The sequence below is a fragment of the Carex rostrata genome, chromosome 22, assembly GCF_964058835.1.
Source record: "Carex rostrata chromosome 22, lpCarRost1.2, whole genome shotgun sequence".
NCBI lineage: Eukaryota > Viridiplantae > Streptophyta > Magnoliopsida > Poales > Cyperaceae > Carex > Carex rostrata.
Window position 1 is genome coordinate 1,563,522 of NC_135939.1, and position 19,872 is coordinate 1,583,393.

The 19,872-nt window shown below is 34.4% G+C and overlaps 2 protein-coding genes across 2 annotated transcripts; one reads left to right on the top strand and one right to left on the bottom strand.

The window, feature by feature from the left end:
• Positions 1-2,376: 2,376 nt before the first annotated feature.
• LOC144574431 (LRR receptor kinase BAK1) lies at positions 2,377-7,976 on the bottom strand. The gene is made up of 11 exons (XM_078324399.1): positions 7,473-7,976; positions 6,366-6,498; positions 6,198-6,269; positions 5,729-5,872; positions 5,282-5,353; positions 5,130-5,201; positions 4,926-5,038; positions 4,710-4,844; positions 4,085-4,426; positions 3,308-3,702; positions 2,377-3,107 (listed from the first exon to the last, which is right to left on the bottom strand). Exons 1-11 carry the CDS (start codon positions 7,558-7,560, stop codon positions 2,793-2,795), a joined length of 1,881 nt encoding a protein of 626 aa, XP_078180525.1. The 5' UTR covers positions 7,561-7,976; the 3' UTR covers positions 2,377-2,792.
• A 7,617-nt stretch (positions 7,977-15,593) lies between these two features.
• Positions 15,594-16,670, top strand: LOC144574144 (nuclear transcription factor Y subunit B-1-like). The gene is made up of 2 exons (XM_078324011.1): positions 15,594-15,930; positions 16,021-16,670. Exons 1-2 carry the CDS (start codon positions 15,703-15,705, stop codon positions 16,420-16,422), a joined length of 630 nt encoding a protein of 209 aa, XP_078180137.1. The 5' UTR covers positions 15,594-15,702; the 3' UTR covers positions 16,423-16,670.
• Positions 16,671-19,872: the final 3,202 nt, after the last annotated feature.

The window sequence follows — 19,872 nt, forward strand, 5'->3', positions numbered from 1 at the left end:
GTTTTGTTGATCTTTATTTTGTTTATAATACTGTTGTGGTATCAATGTTAGTACCGGTTCGCAAATACAATATAATGTGATTTTCGTTTTATTAATTGACATCTTCTTTAAAAAAAAAATGATTAATTTGGCTTCAAATAAGAAAAGAAGATCCGTTGATGAGGTATTGCATCTCGAGTCTGTAATATAGTAAAATCTCCGCTGCAGATTGGACGGATGGAGATGCGTGCAAGATTCACGCTTCACTTGCTCATTAAAACGGTGAATCGGTGATGATGCAGAGCAGCAACATAAATTAGAAGGTTTCCATTCGTGCATGTGCCATGTGGACACGCAACAAAGTACCTCTTATTTAATGTGTTATGTGTTTTGTATGAATTCGAATTATCGGTTGGAAATCCTCTATTATAATATCTATTTAGAGTAAACTTAGAGTGCTTTCAAGCTCATCAATGAATTTGGAAAGTTTAATTTTAAAATTTCTTAGATGATATCAAACTACGAATCCCAAATGTTGAAATTTACTAGATAGATACAGTTTACATATATAATTTATAGATTTTCAAATTAACTTAGTATAAGTCATCGGTCATAATAGAAAATATTGATGAGTTATTTTAATGCATTTATTTTTAACTATTTTTTACTGTTTACTCTATACAAATTAATTCAAAGATTTATTAAAACTTGCATTTAAAAACATCGCTCGTTAAGTAGATCAATTTCAATAATTTGATTTTATCATTTGAATTTAATCCAATAAGTTTTGAAATTAAGTTTTCATCAAAGAAATTAGTGAACCAAAGAACATTCTAGTTTCAGAGCATCTCCAATCCAGCAATTGAAATTAATTGCTAAATTAACAATTATGAAAATTTTAAAAATTAAGCAATCCACTCTTACATTGGTGCAATCAACCAAACAATTGAGAATTAAACATTTGACCAATAAGAATTTAACATTTGGCCAACTCATCTTTAGAAAATAATTTCTTATTAAGCAATTCTTTCCAACAATTGCTAAATAAGCAATAGCCATACAACCCAGCAATTACAAAAACAATTGACACGTCAGCATAAGCAATCCATAAACAATCACTGTTGGAGATGCTCTTACTCCTATATATATAAATATTTACAAATAAGGCCCTCAATATTATTCTTATGATCCACTTTAAATTTGGATATAATTCTGTAATTCACACATCTATGAGACTGACTAATAACAATACTACGAGAGGGTTGATAAACCATAACCTAGGATCCTAATTTATCTAAAAACCTCAGCAAGTAAAAATATGGACAGTTTCCTATGTTGTGGCACGTCAAATCGAGTCATTTATAGCTTTTTTCCCGATGTATATATTTTGTAATTCAGGAAAAAAAAAGTCAAACATTTTTTAATAAAAAAAGAATCAGAAAGAAGTAGAAGTTAGGAAAACATAAACCTTGAGATAAATAAAAAATGAAAAAGTTATTATAATATGTTAAATTCTGAGTTTGTAGATGTATGCTAGAGACTTCAAAAAGAGAGCTTGTGTGATACAGTGAACTATTTTAATAAGATAATGAGGAGGGTTCAAATGCCTCCATGTTTTTGTGCCTCCATCTCTTTCTATCATTTTCAAAGTTCAAACAGTCGATCCGAACCGCTCAACCTAACCTCCATACTAAAATATGTTTGGAGACCAAATTTTATATTTTTAGGAATTTTTTTACTATTTTTTTAGATAGGTAAAAAAATATTGTTTTTAGATGGTTCAAATTTACTGATTTTGTACCTATCTAAGAAAATAGTAAAAAAATTTCTAAAAATATAAAATTTGGTCTCCAAACATATTTTAGTATGGAGGTTAGGTTGAGCGGTTCGGATCGACTATTTGAACTTTGAAAATAATGGAGAGAGATAGAGGCATGATGGAGGCACAAAAACATGGAGGCATTTGAACCCTCCTCATAGGATAATTGTTCCTTGTACTCTCCACCGATATAACATGTATATAGGATGCCTTACTCTTTACAGTAACCTGACGTGTGAGCTCAATCCATTAAAACTTGACGTCGCTACAAATTGATTCAGGTAACTGAGTATCCAGACCGACTCACAGTAGCAAGTCCATTATTACTTTGTAAGAAACAGTAGCGAAGCATGCATCTTGCAATGCAAACAAGGATGACAACACGAAGAAAGAGATGGACGCTATATCTAGATCTAACAGTAAGCAGTGTTCAAAGCACCTGATACTTTTCCATTGGCGTATTTGCAGTTGCACAAGTCCAAGACAATGGCCTGGTGGAACTAGTGCATATATCACTTGCAAAATTCAAGAAATTTAAATGGTTAAGAAAAAAAAATGATGAGACAACAACAAAGCTCTTAACAAGACTAAATTTGTGTTTATTAGGCAGAATGCAAAACATGACCAAATTACCTTTGCAAGTCTGATTACAGTACAACTCAGTCACTAACAAAGGAAAAAAAAATGCTAGTTAGCTGTCACCAAATTTCATGTATCACTTGTTCACCCAAGTAAATAACCAAAAACCACCAATTCTTGTAAAATACAACACTTCATATTTCCCCCAATACTGTCATTTACTTTCACCCCCATGAAACCCAACCACCAAGAAAACCCATTATAAACTTGAGAACAAATTTTGAAAGAGATACTCCACTTAAGCCCCCTTCTTCTAACTCAATATAAACAAATAAGAACATTATATTACCATACACTAAAGGTCTTACAGATCATCAGAAGCACTAAACAGTATCTGGAATGAAACAATGATTTATCATCTTGGGCCTGATAACTCGACTGCATGAAGGTTATCAGTCGAATCAACAATCCATTCAGAGGGCCGGTGTGGGCCCATCTCAACCTCTTGCCTTACCACCTCCACCTTTTGCCATTCCTCCCATCTTTCTGCAAGGCCGTCTCCTTCAAGCATTCTCACCACTTCTGACATCTTAGGCCGGTCCATTGGTGAGCCTTGTGTACATAACAGGGCAACTTGGATTAGTGACTCAACCTCAGGCTCTATGTAGTTGTTCTGTAAGTCAGGATCCACTAGCATTTCCAGTCTTTTCTCCTTCAGTAACCCTTTTACCTGCCAGTAGAGATCAGTTAAGCATCTAGATAGAGTATGGTTAGATGTGTAATTATATCAAGGAAAATGTTAGAGATCACCACGTTTCCTTAATTTTAAACTTTATTTAACCAATCTAGTAGGTTATTAACCGCAGATTATAAAAACAAAATAAAAATGTAACTTCTTGCATGCATTGAGAGAGAGAAGAAACAAAGTACCCAATCGAGCAGCATCACATCATCATCATTGGCCAAACGGGCAAGATCGAATGCCCTTTGTCCAGTAATAAGTTCCAAAAGCATAATACCATACCCAAACACATCTGTCTTCTCAGAAGACTTTCCTGTTGAAAGATATTCAGGAGCAATGTGACCTATGGTACCACGCACGGCAGTGGTCACATGTGTATCCTTGTAATCCATAAGCTTGGCCAGCCCAAAATCTCCCACAACTGCCTCAAAATCCTCATCGAGAAGAATGTTTGCGGCCTTGACATCACGATGGATGATCTTTGGGTCACAGTGGTCGTGTAGATAAGAGAGACCTCTTGCAGATCCCAGTGCTATCCTTCTTCGTGTTTGCCAATCAAGTGGTGGTTCAGCAGGTGGGCGCTCTAAAAAAAATAGTAGACACTGTAATTATAGAGACCATCTCTATTTTGTTGTTTATTGAAAACTAATAATAGAAAGACACTAAGCTGTAATAAATATCCCATATCTGAGATCTCTCAAAATTAGAACATGTACCATGCATAACCAGACGGTTGATCAACCAGCAGCATATAGTACATGTCTCTTTCTTCTATAATTTTTATGGTGAATCTTACTTCACTACATATATAGTAGAAATAAATGATACTCCCATAGCACATTCAGTTATGGACATTGATTTTTGGGTTCTTCCATTAAATTGCCATGCAAGTTATTAGCATTGATCAGCTAATATCTGACGAGATTCACAACCACAGTTCCTTTTAAGGAAAAAAGGCAAACTACCTCGTAAGCGGGAAGCGACACTCCCATTGGCCATGTAGGGATATACAAGCAACCTCTCTGTAGGGGTCATACAGAACCCACGGAGACGTAACAGATTTCTGTGTACTGCCATACTAATCATTTCCACCTCTGTTTGGAACTGGAGCTCTCCACCGGGCGTCCTCTCCTCCTTCAACCTCTTGACGGCCACCAATGTACCATCTGCAAGCCGTCCTTTGTAGACTTTACCAAAGCCACCTCTTCCAAGTATGTTCTTGTTGCTGAATCCGTCAGTGGCAACTTGCAACTCTCTAAGTGAGAATCTCTTGAGCTGGCCAAGATGAACCTCTGGGTCCTCCTCAGCTGAAAGGGAAATTGATATATTAATTATAAGGTTGCTTTATTTCTTTTGCTGCTTCTTAAACAGAGAAGGCTCGCAAGTCTGTATTCCTCGTCATTGGAGGAATTGAGGTCTATTTTGCAAACTACCCATTGCATTATTAATTACTAATTACTAATTACAGACAAAAATTATAGGCTGGTGATTGAACTTATATGAAGGTTTGTGATGGAACTCATAGGAAGGTTACTTAAGTTAGCCATACTAATTTTGTATTGCTACATAAGGTTTGTTGACAATAATTACCAGGAACATCGAAGAAGTGTTCCTGTGGTTTTCTGCGGCGCCACCACGCAAAAGCAATGGCAGGTGCAGCAAATAGCAAGGCAGCACCAGCAGCAACACCACCAGCAATTGCTCCAGTGCTTGATGCACTATTTCCTGTTTAAAATGGAAATTAATGAATGCGAGTGCCAAGGAAAAAAAAAAAAAAAAAAAAGAGTTGTCATAGATATTACATACCTTGAGATTGCACTGGTGTAGGAGGGTTATATGGAGGAGGTGGAGAAAATGGTGGGGCACCAGGGCAGGGTTTAGTGGTGCCAGGACCACATAATAGAGGGTTATTTGCAAAACTGCAAGTTGAATTTACGAAAACAAAGTTATAGAAATTGGAATCAATTAGGGAAGTAAGACAAAGAAAACAAACTTGATTGGAGTTGTTACCTGATGGGGGTGAATAGTGAAAAGGAACCAGTTGAGGGAACTTCTCCAGATAAATTGTTATTTGAGAGATCCCTGTTTGAAATATATGGAATTGTGAGTTATAAAAGAGAAAAAGAAAATTAATTAATAAGGAAAAGATAAATATAACTTACAGAACTTGGAGGGCAGTGATGCTGGTTAAAGATTTTGGAATTGAACCAGAGAGACTGTTGTTGTTAAGCCGACTGCACGAGTTTTCAAAAGTAAAAATGTTATTTTCTATATATTTATTACAACATTAAAGTTGGCAAAAGGGCAAGCAGAAAACTTCCACCCATAGGCAGCCTAAGCCTCATTCGTGTTAAGTAGAGAGAATAATGAGCAATAACAGTTATCCACAAAATGGCAAACCGAAAAGTATAGAAAATATAACTTTCCATGTTGCAACGCACATTTGGCATATTTGGAGTTTACAGTTAGCAATGGTATAGGACCTCGTGGTGACGAGGTTTACATTTTACCTTTATGCACCAGAAAGGTTCCTAGAATTATGATAACATGAATGAAAAAACTTTGACAATAATTTCATTGCGTTGAAGGAAAATCATGAGAACACTTACAGAAATCTTAGCTTGGATAAGTTTCCAAGTGAATCAGGAATTTGTCCAGTAAAGTTGTTCAAATACAGATCCAAGCTCACCAAGTTTGTTAGGTTTCCCAATTCGCTTGGAATTATGCCACTTATGTTGTTGCTATATAGCTCCCTGTCACATGATGTCATATTAGACACTTCTATTGTCAGTAATAAACCCAAAAATTGTCCTATCGACAAATGTTCAACATACAGCATCTATTTTAAAACTGGTAAATTTGTGAGTTAGGTAGATGACATGGACAGCACAAGAAAAACATCAAAAGAGAGAAAGAGCAAGATTAATTATGATATATCAACCAAGTAACATGCTAAAGTAAGATGCCACTTCTTACTCCCACAAAACCAACCAAATAATCGAGTCAAAGCTAAAATTATCCAAAAGTGAAAAAAGAATCTGGATTAGAACATCAATTTATGTAGGGATCAGAACTTACAAGTATTGCAGATTTTTCAGCTGCCCTAATTGTGGGACAAGGGTACCAGAAAGCGCAGCATTTCCGAGATCCCTGAGGGGAAAAACAAAGAAAAATCAAAACATAAAACCTGCATAAGCTGCATAAAGCTTCTTGGTTATAAGTTATCAAATACTAGAGACGACTTACACTCTAATGACACTGTTATCATTGTTGCATGTGACATGGAACCATGTGCAAGGGTTAACCAGTGTGGGATCCCAACTCTGAAGCACATTGTTGGGATCATTCAAATTCGTCCGTAAACTGTGCAGAGCATCACCTGCAATATCAGTGAAAATTGTCATTGTATAAAATTAATATAGAAACTGATATTGTAACTATGTACAAAATCATAAATCATAGAAACAGAATTTAAGGGAACAAATGAATTTCAGTCCTCAACAGGAAAAAGCCGTGAAAATGAAACAATATTAACAAAGTTTGAATTTGATCAGTCCTGATTAAGAGGAAGTAAATGAAAAATGCACACATTTCCAGAATATGGGTAAAGAATAGAAGAGAGATCTGACTGGTCTCTAATTGATGTAACCGCGTTTTAAGTCAAAATTTAAATCAATAAAACAAATAGCTCATTATACAACTCAAGCTAGCTCCTAGTTTGTCATGTAGGTGGGCAGCTCCTTTTTTTAGAAAAAAAAGGGAAGAAAAGTTTAGCCAATTATTGGTTCAAGAACAAGAGGGTAGCCCAAATTGGAGTAGCAGAGCTAAATAGACCAGGGCTTATTCCTTTTGAAAGTATTACAGATTTCATGTTCCATCATGAAATTAATTTCCAGTAGCAAAATCACACTATAAATGCCACTTAAGTAGCTTATTAATTTTTGAGAGTGATAGTTTAGATTTTTCTTTTAATTATTCCAAAAATCTAGTAAATTTGATAATAAGATATCTCGAATGAAAACAAACTAAAAAGTATGCAAATCTCGATAAAGTGAAGTATATATATAACAGTAACACGCTAAAAAAAATACTTATGAAAGCCACACAATCTCTCGGTTCTAATTATTATTCAAAATAGAATATGAAATATTGACAATGTCTTTAAGACAAATACTTCCAATTTCCATACTTAGCAGGAAAGAGACTGCTATATTGTAAAAGTCAAAATTCCCCCACAATTTCTAGTCAATCCTGAAATAAGCCAAAAAGCACATAGCTATCCATACACAAACAGATCGGTCAAAAATAGGAGTACATCAATAACTAGCAAGCTTTCCAGGAACTACTACTCACCTTCCATATTAGCGCCAACTCTAGCGAAAGGGTGAAGTAACAGGATCATCCACAGTAACCAGGACCACAGCTCACCCGGCGCTGCCATTTCTAACCAACGAGAATACACTCCTCTAATGCGCCAGATCCATCTCCATTGCCCCAGCTCCGAGAAGAAACCCTAAATCCAAGCTCAGAATAAGCTCGAATCCAGCGCCATTTCAATGAATAGAGACGCCGATCCGATCCACACCACAGACGACGCGTCACTCCACGATCGAAAGGGATCGAGGATTCGAAAGCGATCCAGACCAGATTCGACCAGACTTTATGGCTTTTTATCTCCCTCCTTTCTCTCCCCCTTTCCTCTTCCTCTTCCTCTCTCTCTTTCTCTGGGCTTTTACTTTTTCAACTGATAAGAATGTAATTTTTTTTTTTCCTTTTCGCCTTATCTCCTTTCTTTTGAGCCTTTGAGTGAAATTCGACAGCTAGCTTTTAAATTTCATTTTCTTTTGTTGGCTTTGGTGGTCAGAGCTCATAAGTGAGGGTTTGGCCTTTCGCGTGCAGAGAGCTGCTGCTGACCGTGACACCCCTGCCCGTTGCGGCGTTGCCCGTGAGAAAGATCTTTTGTTTTTTTTTTCTTGTGTCGTAATGTATAGACCCTACATTTGTTATTGCTTTCTTAATATTAAATTGCCAAGTACGGTATCAAGCTCATAGTAACATAACTCGAGATTAATTTGCGTTTGATTCATTATTTAACGTTTTCGAACTGAATACCAAATAAAATAAAATAAAATATAATACATTTTATTCACAAATCATGATTTTTTTATCCCGCCAAACTTAACACGAACTTTTCATTTGTCACTATGATGATATGATCAAGCCTACTTTCAACGGACAGACGAATGTCAACATAATAGAATGGCACATGGAATCAAAAGCGCAGAGACACGAGAGAAAGAGACGGAACGGGGAGCACCACGGCAGTACGGTCAAAGTCGTATGTCCCCCGAGGGTGCCACGTCAGAATCAGTCAAAACCGAGAAAAGGAAAGACTCTGCGCTCGTGCGTAATTTAATACAAAATAGACGGCGCAGATGAAAAGTGGGAGGTGGGTTACCTAACATGGAATTAATCAGGACCGTGCAAAGAGAGGGCCCTGCTAATCATTTGAGTTCTTTAATGTGGCACCGGGTCACGGCGCTGGGGTGATTAATCACGATTAAGGCAAATGGGATCTTTAATTAATTGCCCTCAGGCGTACTTTATTTAATTTTTAGATGCTATGAAAAGCACAGAGTTGCTTTCGGTTAAAAAAGGTAATCGCTAAATTTTATTTCTATCAGCATAATTATTTCCTGTTTTGACTGACGGAGTATTAATTAATACAAATAATTTCAGTTATTATACATCGCATAGTTGCAAGATTCACGAATTATTCGCGAATTTTACAAATCTTTTCCAAATTATACGAATTATTTCCTAATTTTCTTTGAATTTTTTCCATAATATTTTTTTTTATTTTTGCTTCCTTGTGAAACTGCGATCTCTAATCTAGACAATTCCGAATCATTTTTCGTATTACACTCGAATTATTTTCGAATCACGAATTTTTAACCACGCCGAACCGAATCCAAATTATTCAATTGTCACTATGATACAGCGTGCTTTTCTTTTTTTTTAAGATAAAATATGAGATCAATTCTTTCAACTTTAACTATTCATGAGAAATCGATTCTCCAAACAGGTTTATAACATGCGGCTTTCTATGTGAAAAATGTTACCTCAATTATACAAAAGACTAATTCTCTATTATATAACATACTTAATCCACATGAATAATTTCCTATAAAGATTTGGCAAAAATATTATATAGCTATTTAGCTGAAAAACTTTTGGTTATATAAACTTGTCGGATATATCAATTTCGATGTTTAAATCAACTAGCTTGTTGATTTAAAATATAATTTTAACTTGATGGTTGATAATACAGAGAAAAATAAAATACAAAAGGTTGAAATTCAATTTCACAGATATGATCCACACGATGCACACATATAAAGACAATAAAAAATATTGATGCATGTTTTTACATGACAAGATTGAATAGATTATCAAATTATATTTAAATTATATTAAATAAATTATCCAAGCACCTAACAACATATCTATAATTTTTTTATTTTTTTATCTTTGAGTTAAGAATATTTTAAAAAATTATCAATTAAGGTATTATAAAAAAAAAAAAATCATACTTTCTACTTTTTAACTATATCTCTAAATTGCTGATGATTTAGAAGCCTTTTTCGTGTTCTCAGTCAGGCAGGTTAGGCTAGTTAGGTTTCCATTTTATTGGGTAATATTACCAATTAGTCTCTAGCTGAAACCTAATTATTACACTAACCTGAAGCAAATTCACTGTTGCAGATTGCTGGTAATTAATAAATTGGTAATAGTCATTTGGAGGCTTGATGTACATCTTTCTTTGTGAATTTTATCTTGGTAATATTCAATAATCAGGCCACTTTTTTTTTTAGAGAGAGAGAATAGATTAGGAAATTGTACAATTATCAAAGGTTCATTTAATTGTAATTACTCGTTCTACTTGTAGAAAAATCTCAAAAGCAGAGGTTTTATAATTTAATTATCATGTTATATGACTCATCAATACACATATCTAAAATTTTAAGTTATTTAATGATTGTTATTAAAAAGAATTTTCAAAATAGATACAACTTTTTATAAATTAAATGTACTAGAAGAATCACAATATTTTTTGTATTACCTAGAAGTGACTTTTAAAACGGGATCAATAACTCAGAATCTTTTTATTTTTTTCCAGTAACTCATAAAGAAATATATTAATTTTTCTTACAACCACAAAAAATCCGGCATGAAAAATGTTGATCTGGGTTATTTGTAGTAGACTTTCTAATAAATCAAATTATATAGTATTCCATCTATTTGCAAAGAAATATTTTAAATATTTCTAATATTTCAATATAAAAAATAAAAAAATCTGAAAAATGAAAAAAAAAATTGGAACTGTAAAATTTTTTTGCGGTTTTTTTTTTTTAAACCGCAAATTTTTTTGTGGTTTTGGAATTCCAAAACAGCAATTTTTTTTTGCGGTTTTAGACTGAATTACCGCAAAAAAAATTTGCGGTTTGGATGGATTTCGAAATCTGGTGTAACTTTGATTAGTTTTTGAAATTTAATTATTTTTTTGGATATTAATAAAAAAAATCAGGAATTCTGGTATAGAGTAGTTAGTATAGTTAGTTTATTTAAATTTTGAAGTTGTAAACATTTTTATTTGTCTGTACTCCTGGTAACTACTACTATGAATTTAAAAAAAAAAAAAAGTCTCATGTGGAAGTCATAAGTTTAAAATTCGGATGGAAAACTTCTTTAATATAATAACATGAATATTAAAATAATTAAATTGTTTGACGTCCAACTTTTACCTAAAAAAAAAAAAAATTCATTGTATCCATATAAGCCGACTGCTACTCGTTTGATAATAAAATTTGGCTTCCTAGAATAAGTAAAATTACATGAGATTAAGATATTGAATTCTTGCATCACTTCCATTGTATATGACGTATTTCAAACACACCTACATATATGAATGGAAATACTTTAGATAATAGTTTAGATTCGTTTTATTTTTTATAAAATATTTTTATAAATATTTATCTGACCTGTTTAATTCTAGTTATAAGGATTCAACTATAGCACATTCGGTGCTACAGTCAACTAAGAGCATCTACATCCCTGAAACTCTTGGAGTTTCTAAATAACTGTTAACTAATTTTTAGAAACTTTATCTCTGAAAGTTTATAAACCCTCATATCCCTGAAACTCAAAATTAGAGTTTCTTAATTGCCACATCAGCAAATAAATTACAAGAGAAAAAATTTTCAGCGAATTATTTGGCCACGTCAGAGTTTATAAACGGTTTCTTATTAAGAAACTTTGGAGCAAAGTTGCTAAATAAGAAACTCATCTGCATCCCTGAAACTGGTTTAAAAACTGCCACATCAGATTAGAAACTCAAAGAGTTTCAGAAATGTAGATGCTCTAAGAAATGTAAGACTTATGCGGCCTCTGTACGGCAAAGTCTACGAGAAATATACTAGTACATTTAGCTCTCACAAGTTGACCTAAATTTGTCTACTTCACAGCTTCTTTTCCAAACTTCTTTAATTATTATCAGCATTGACGGTCCAAATTTGACCGAATAAAAGTGATTTCGACTTTTAGAGATAATTTTTTTAGTTAGGTCTGTGCAGGAGTCGTTGAAAAACAAAATTTAAAAATAACAAGGATTACAACAAATCCAAATCGAACTAAGATAAATTAAGTAAAGATATTGGCAAACCTGATTTGACTTCGTGCAGTAAATCAGACATATACCTTTTCTTTTATCTCCATTGATTGTGCACTGCGTGAAGTTAAACTAATTCAGTTAATATCTTTATTAAAAAATATAGTCCAAATTTAAAAATATTGACAAAATATAATTAAAGAGACATACTGTACTTAAATAGGATATAATGAGTTAGCAATAAATTTTTTAGAGTAAAGCTAGGGTGTGATGTGCTCACCAAGAAAGTTTGGTGAGCATAACTACAAAAGTATATCGGATCAACGTCAAATGTCAAATTCAAACCGTTAAAATCCATGCACTTCATGAGTGATGCATATACATGCAAAATTTTGAAAGTTTCGAGTTTATTTGTTACACAGTTAAGTGGTCAAAGAAATGAACATTTTATAAGTTAATTTATAAGTTATTTTATATATTCAATTTTTATTATTTCTTTGACCACTTGACTGTGTAGCAAATAAACTCGAAACTTTCAAAATTTTGCATGTATATGCATCACTCATGAAGTACATGGATTTCAATGGCTTGGATTCGGCATTTGACGTCGATCCGATATACTTTTGGAGTTATGTTCACCAAACTTTCTTGATGAGCACGTCACACCCTAGCTTTACTCAATTTTTTATATAGTTTGTTATGCAGTCCGTTATATTATACATTTACTTTATATTCTTTTAATGTCATAAAAAAATTGGTACAAAAATTTGATGAGAAAAGAGTAGGATGTCTATTGGACTCAAATTTAGTTTTGATGGGCATCGCTTTTATCCGACACACTTGAAGATGGGTCCATGCATCTGCACAAATATTGAAGCGGGAATGCACGAATCTTACAGCGGCACGCACACATATTGAAGCAGATTGAACAGAAGCATTGTTCATCGAATCTAAATTAGGTCGGATGTGCATTGAACCTACGAAAGCGTATCCTCACGAGTAACGCATCACTCTATACAATCCCAATCGAGTGATGCTTTCACGGAATAGCATTAGATGCACGTGTAAGAGGGATCTTTGAGATTCATGACGGGTTAAATCGGACGGCTGAGATTGCTCATTATTCATGATAGGATATCCTAGAGTACCTAGAAAGAAAGTTCCTTCCGTAATGGATCAGGTAGCCCTGCTATAATTATCATTAAAAAAAAAAAAATTGGCCTGGCAATAACCCCACCGTATTGGTTTTCCCACTGTACTGGATAATGACCAGCTGCTCAAATAAGATTCTCATTAATCAAATCATGCTATAATTAGCTGATTCAAAACAGACATGAAGACAGCAACACTGTTCCAGACTCCAGACAAGTGTATTGGGTAATTGGGTTGTTGAATTACCTAACGCATAAAGACAAAATTAGTAGTTTAGTACGGAGATATTGTTTAAATCAGTTTTTTTGGGCCATTTATCTGCACTAATCAAGATAACCGGCCCAAATTGGGCTTGTATGAGATAATCAGTATTAACAGGGCTGGCCCAAAATTTCCCATGCAATTTAGACTTTAGAGAGCGCTTGGCACCGAAGAGTATGCGAATTCGTATCCTCTGAGATATCTCAAACTTTGCGTGACTTTATGGAAAATCCCAACCGTTTAAATACGCTCAGCACGAATCTCAAAGTACAAACATCACCTCGAATGGGCACCGGACATGTCGGTCACACAAAAGTTGAGATATCTCAGAGGATGCGCACTCACTCTGAGTGCGTATCCTCTGAGATATCTCAACTTTTGCGTGACCGATGTGTCCGGTGCCTGTTCGAGGATGATGTAGGGGGTCAGTATTTGTGCTTTGAGATTTGTGTAGAATGTATTTAAACGGTTGAGATTTTCCATAAAGTCACGCAAAGTTTGAGATATAGGATACGAATTCGTGCAATACTTGATTGAGTAGAATAATGAGATCTGAATCGTCAGTTTTTGTTTGGCACGAATTTCAAAACATATCTCTCTATATCTAAATTTGAGCGATTTTTCTCACTGATCTCACCTCCAAAATTAGAATATATAGGATGTGACTTCTTTACCTGTCCTCTCTGCCTCACCTTTATTTTTTTACTTTATACAATCTGTTTTGAGGACAGTCTTAGGTTAGTTTAATTAGATATCAGTAATCTACATATATGTTAATTGATGGTATAATCAGGGTTGTCTGTCATGACCAACAGGTAGACACAATGGAAATTTTTTTTTTCTCAATTCTCTAGTACCTTTTGTTTGTTGTAATTCCAACTAAAATTGGAGAAGGGAGAATAAAAATGTGAGAATGAGGAAATCCCCTTAATGAGATTTTTTTTAATCATTTACAGCTACCATTGGTTGCTTTTGAATATCAGAATATGTGATGGTGGTCAGAACTTAAAAGTGTACTTCTGAGTTAATTTTTACAAAATAAATAAATAAATAAAGTGGTATTTTGCAAATAACAGAGAAAAACTGAGTTCCTGCAAATATGATAATAGGTTTTTTTTTTCTGAAACTATTGAAATCAAAGATGATGAAATCACCGTTATAAGAGAAGCCACAAATTCTGTCTTTTTTCAAAATCAGAAACCATTTATGCTTGTACGAATAATTTGTACCTTAATTTTTTTCTGGATTAAATTTAATTATTTATTTATTTATTTTTAAGTACAAGTCCGTAGATACACAGCCTGACTCGCACAACCTCAAAGGAAAACACCAACCGAAATCTTGAACCTCCATCAGATCATAAGCTGGAATGGCAATTTCCTCCATTTTATCAATTTGGTTCTGACTATCATTTCCAGTCAAAATTGTGTCTGTGGATAATTTGACATTGAAAGACAGTACAGTTATTTAATTGTTGCGCATTACCTATTAAGTAATAAATATCTCATTCTCATCCATTTGATCAATGAAAAAATGATGGAAACGAATCCAATCTATACATTTTTTTTTAAAGTACAAATAAAGTATTGCTTCACTGACCAATAAATTGATCAGCTTTATTTTAATTAACACATGTAACAAATGCAAAGCATAATTCCTTCACATGAGAAGTGTCAAGTGTGAAGTGTCGCCTCGGTTTGGTCGAAGGACAGAATATTGTTAGGCTTTACTACCGGGGTCGCTTTCTTTCTCATTTATGGTATCTCTTTCTTTATAAGGCATTGCTTTTTAACTATCTTAATATTTTAATACCGGCAATAACTAATATAAAAAGAATATAATTAACCTTATATGTGCACTGAACTAATTAACTAAATGACTGTTTTAATTACATCATAGACACTAAGACACGGAGATATTGTTTGGACCTCTCTTTTGTTTTGAAGAAATATATGATCAAACTTTGTACCTTTTTTTGTCCTGATTCTTCCATTATTGTTGGATGTGACTGAAAGAAAGAAAGATGAACATAGGCAGTACTTTTTTTTGGTGGCTATGATGCAATGGAAAAAAAAAATAGAAGACCCGTTTCTGACGCCTATCTGAATGCTAAATTCACAAGTTATGTACCATACAATGACATAATAAATTGTCTAAAGTTTTGGTTTCATCATAAACAAAAAAATTACTATTTTTATTACTTATTAAATTAAATAAAAAAAATACATTGTTAGGCTATTAAACATATATTGCATGCATTTATACTTGGAGAATGAAGATGGAGAGCTAATTGTCTGTGGCAAGATGCAAAGACAAAGAACCTCAAAAGTGAATAAAATCAAACCAGATAGCTTTGCATCTGCATCGTTTCCCACCTTGTCATGCCACTTGCAGCTCATAAATTCTTTGCATCACTCCTCATTCCTCCCCATTTAAAGAACACCAGTCTCTGTGCTCGCTCTCTTAGCTAATAACATTCCTTCCGCACTATAACTGAATGCTATGAAGAGTAGAAGAAACAACATTCACTACCACAATACAAGTCCCAATGGCACTCCTCCTTCAGACACAGAATCTGGTTCAGCTGCAGCTGCAGCTGCTCGGGCTGGCTCTCAGTCCCCACCAAGGGAGCAGGATCGCTTCCTTCCTATTGCCAATGTCAGCCGCATCATGAAGCGGTCCCTCCCTGCAAACGCAAAAATATCCAAGGAGGGAAAAGAGACCGTACAGGTTTTATGTTTGTTTTGTTGGATGCATGAATATGTTTATATGCATTAAATGTAAGCAAATTAAAGTATGTTTCAATATGCACAAGTGCAGGAATGCGTGTCGGAGTTTATCAGCTTTGTGACTGGCGAAGCCTCTGACAAGTGTCAGAGGGAGAAGAGAAAGACCATAAATGGAGATGATCTTCTGTGGGCAATGACCACACTCGGTTTTGAGAACTATGTCGTTCCACTTAAATCCTACCTGGCTCAGTACAGAGAAGCAGAGGGTGAGAGGGTTGCTATGTCAGCGCTCCCAGGTAATGACAAGATTGGCGAGGCAGGGGATGCTGATATGCTGCATTTGGGAAACTCGGGTGAGGATGGGGTTGGCCTTGATATGCAGATCTTTGGGTTTTATGCTAACGGACCCACATCAGCTGTTGGTCCGAAAAGTCTGGGAGAGGGATCTGGTAGTAAGATCGTAGACTTTGACATGGCAAGGGAACCATGGTAGAACTCCGATTTCCCCATATGATTGAGGAATTAATATATGAACTTATATATGTAGGTATAATATCAAATAATGTATGTCATTTGTTTCTGTTTCAGTTCAGGCAATGCAAGTTATTTTGCAACCAGCTTATTGTGTATCCACTAAGAATAGTTTGCAGCTTCTTGCAACAGTTCATTTTTCCATCAGCAAAACATGTTTGTACCTACAACAATGCAGCATTCACTGTAATACATTTCTACCTATTATAATTAATTACATGACTATCCCTGGCTAATGACTTTATTTGCAGAATGAAATGGCCAAACTTTTCCGGAAAAATTATATATCATGAACAAAGGATTGGGTTGAATAGAACAAACAAAAATTCTAATCCAACACAAGGAATAAGTGAATAACAAAAGGCAGCCCTCTTTATTCTTGCAAGCTGTAGTGTACCGTGCAAGTACTTGCTCCTGTTGTACCAGAGCTCTTAAACAAATTTCGAGAACAAAGTGTAGATATATATACATAAGTCTTAATTATTTCTTTGGAATCTTCAACAATAAGATATTGCATGCTTTAAAGCAGAGAATGTGGGGGGAGAGGCCATACAAGACTATAAAAGTGTGTGTTTTGTTTAAACAAAAATTTAGAAGGAAGTTATTTTGCATAATTGATTTGTTTGCAACTCCTAGCTAGTGATTCCCAACAAGTGGATAGAACCCTCATCTTTAGAGAGTGAAACTTCTTGTCTTTAGACAATTTTTGAGATAATTATTTTGTACATATTTAGAAGAACTTTGCTTGCACACAAATTCAGAAGTTTGATTGTCTAATGGAATAGATGTTAGAGTTTAATTTGCTTTCATATGGGTGTTTGTACAAATTTACACTGCTTATATAAAAAAGTACTAATTTTACAGGGTATAAGATTTCATACTATTTTAAAAGTTGCCCAATTTGCACTTTGTGGAGAACTTCTTAATGTCAATCTGGTAGATGGTCACTCAATTGTGACAGTTTGAGCAAATCCCCTATTATAAATTGAGATTTTGTTCCTTCGAAAACCGAAGGAAAAACTACCCTGGTATGTAATTTGTCAGATTAGCGGGTCAAAATTTTCCTATTAGGTCTCCACCTTTTAGTGAATGAAAATAAATCAGCAAGGATATGTATCCCTTTACAAGAAAGAGAACTAGAGAGGCTAAAAACTATATTTCCATGGTACAGATGCAGAGTTAAAGCTCATGCTCGGGTATTAAAAATGAAACTACCTTTCCTCATTGAATTGAAATATTATTTTCCGTCAACAAGTTAAGAAACAAATCAGAAAGTTAACGGCGATAAGAGTACATTTTCTCTTTTATTTAGAAAAATATACTTGGTTCTTATATCCTATAAATATAGCATTTGTAAATAATTAAAATTAATGTAGATATATAAAATGAGAACAAAAATTGCCTCGCACAGGAGGTAGGGGTGCAAAAGGGTCGGATATTTTCCGACCGTATCCACATCCGTATCTGTATCCGTATCCATATCCGAAAATTAGGTATGAATATCCATGCAGATACGGATACGGTACGGATATGGTTTTGAATTTTAATTATCTGTATCCGGATAGTATATATATACCATATAGTTTACCATAAATTATGAAAATATTTATGTATATATCTACGGATATCCGATATTCATATCCGTATCCGTATCCGTATGTATCCGTCTAATGTCCAATCCGTATCTGAAAATTAAATGCGGATATGGATATGATTTTACCACTATCCAATCCGTTTGCACCCCTAACAGGAGGTAGGAAAGAAGTAGAACGAAAAGAGCAAAAGAAAACAAAAAAAGAAAAAGAAAAAGGAACAAGGAACAAGGAACAAGAGAAAAACCATGTTAGAACCAGTACAAACTCCAAATAAGGTGCAACATAATTTGATGGAAAAGGTAAGTTTCTTCCAAACAAAGTACCTTGTCTAGTCTAGCCTCTGCGTACCAGTTTAGTACCAATGGTCCAACCTAAATCCTTGGAACAACCAATAGACTATTGAAGGGAGAATAAACAAATAGCCCTCAGAAAAAAAAAATCAAGATAATGAAAGAAGAGCACTAAAATGAATGGGAGAATAAAGTGTTCAAGTCAAAGCAAAACATGTGATGATTGATGGACACAGAGAAGTGCCAGATAAAATAGGAAGTCACAGGTACCATTTATTAATAATAGGGAAGTGACCTGGTTTGATATTGTTATAACTTATAATCACTCTTCTGCATCACTTACCATCTTTACTTATAGTTAGCTAATTATTAAAAAAAAAAAATACCCCAACCAGCATCGCGTAATTGGCCCCAGAAACAGTATGCTGTAACTATCAATTATAAATGTAACAATAACTCCCTGAAGGAAATTAATCTCTCTTTCTGAAAAAAAGGGGGAAAATGTCACCTTCTGTTGTAACCCTAGGATTATGTCGAATACCTGCCTAATGGAGAAGTGAATATCACAATCCTGTACAGCCTGGTAAAGGTCATGGCAATCCTTTCTCTTCTTTAAGTGCATCTAGTGCTAGTGTGGTTTGTCTCTATGGGACGTCAAGAGTCAAGACTCAAGACGGTATCTGTTGTAGACATAAATAAAAAATACAATTTGTTGTATCCTTTCTCTTATTGACATGTTGGTGTTATATTTTGTGCACAAATGGTGTTCCACGAAATGTTTCAGTAATAATTTGGGATGACATATATTATTTACATACTTTTTCTGCAAATGATTCAATGCTAATAGTGTTCAATGAAATGTTCCAGTAATCATTCAGGATGACTTATATTATTCACTTCTCTGAAAAAAATGCTCCATGGTCCTGTGCTAATAATGTATGTTTAAGCAATATCAAAAGTAGCAAAAACATTAGAACTGAAAGCTGCTTTATCAGTACTGTTGAAACATACGATTGTGCACAATGTACGAAAAAACAATATCTTGTCAGGTTCTGAAAACTTCATTGTTCGGAACCAGTTCTTCCAAGTTCTAAGTGGTAACAACATCAAAGGAATTAGTACAGTGTCAAGTCAATAATTCTCCTTCAAATGTAAGGAATTAATTGGATGCTCCCCCGCCAGATCTGGGATGTCCATTTTAAATTTGATACGTACCAGATTAATACTGACCGAATACCCACCTAGACCCTGCCTATTAATTGGAAACTGTACCATCCTAGCTGCCCAGCCTGGGGTATGACTTGTAAACATCATTGCTTGAATGACAATTTTTTGTCAATTGTCAAATTTACTGGTTGTTTCTGGGTGGTATCTCACATTGTATCTGTGCTGATGGTTTGTTTCGATTTTTGTTATGGTTTTTCCATACTAGGTATACAGCTAAATGACTTCATTAAGTTGGGTATTTCATCAAACATCTTCTGTGCACTATAATAAGAATAAACCTGGTACCAATTGCACGGATCA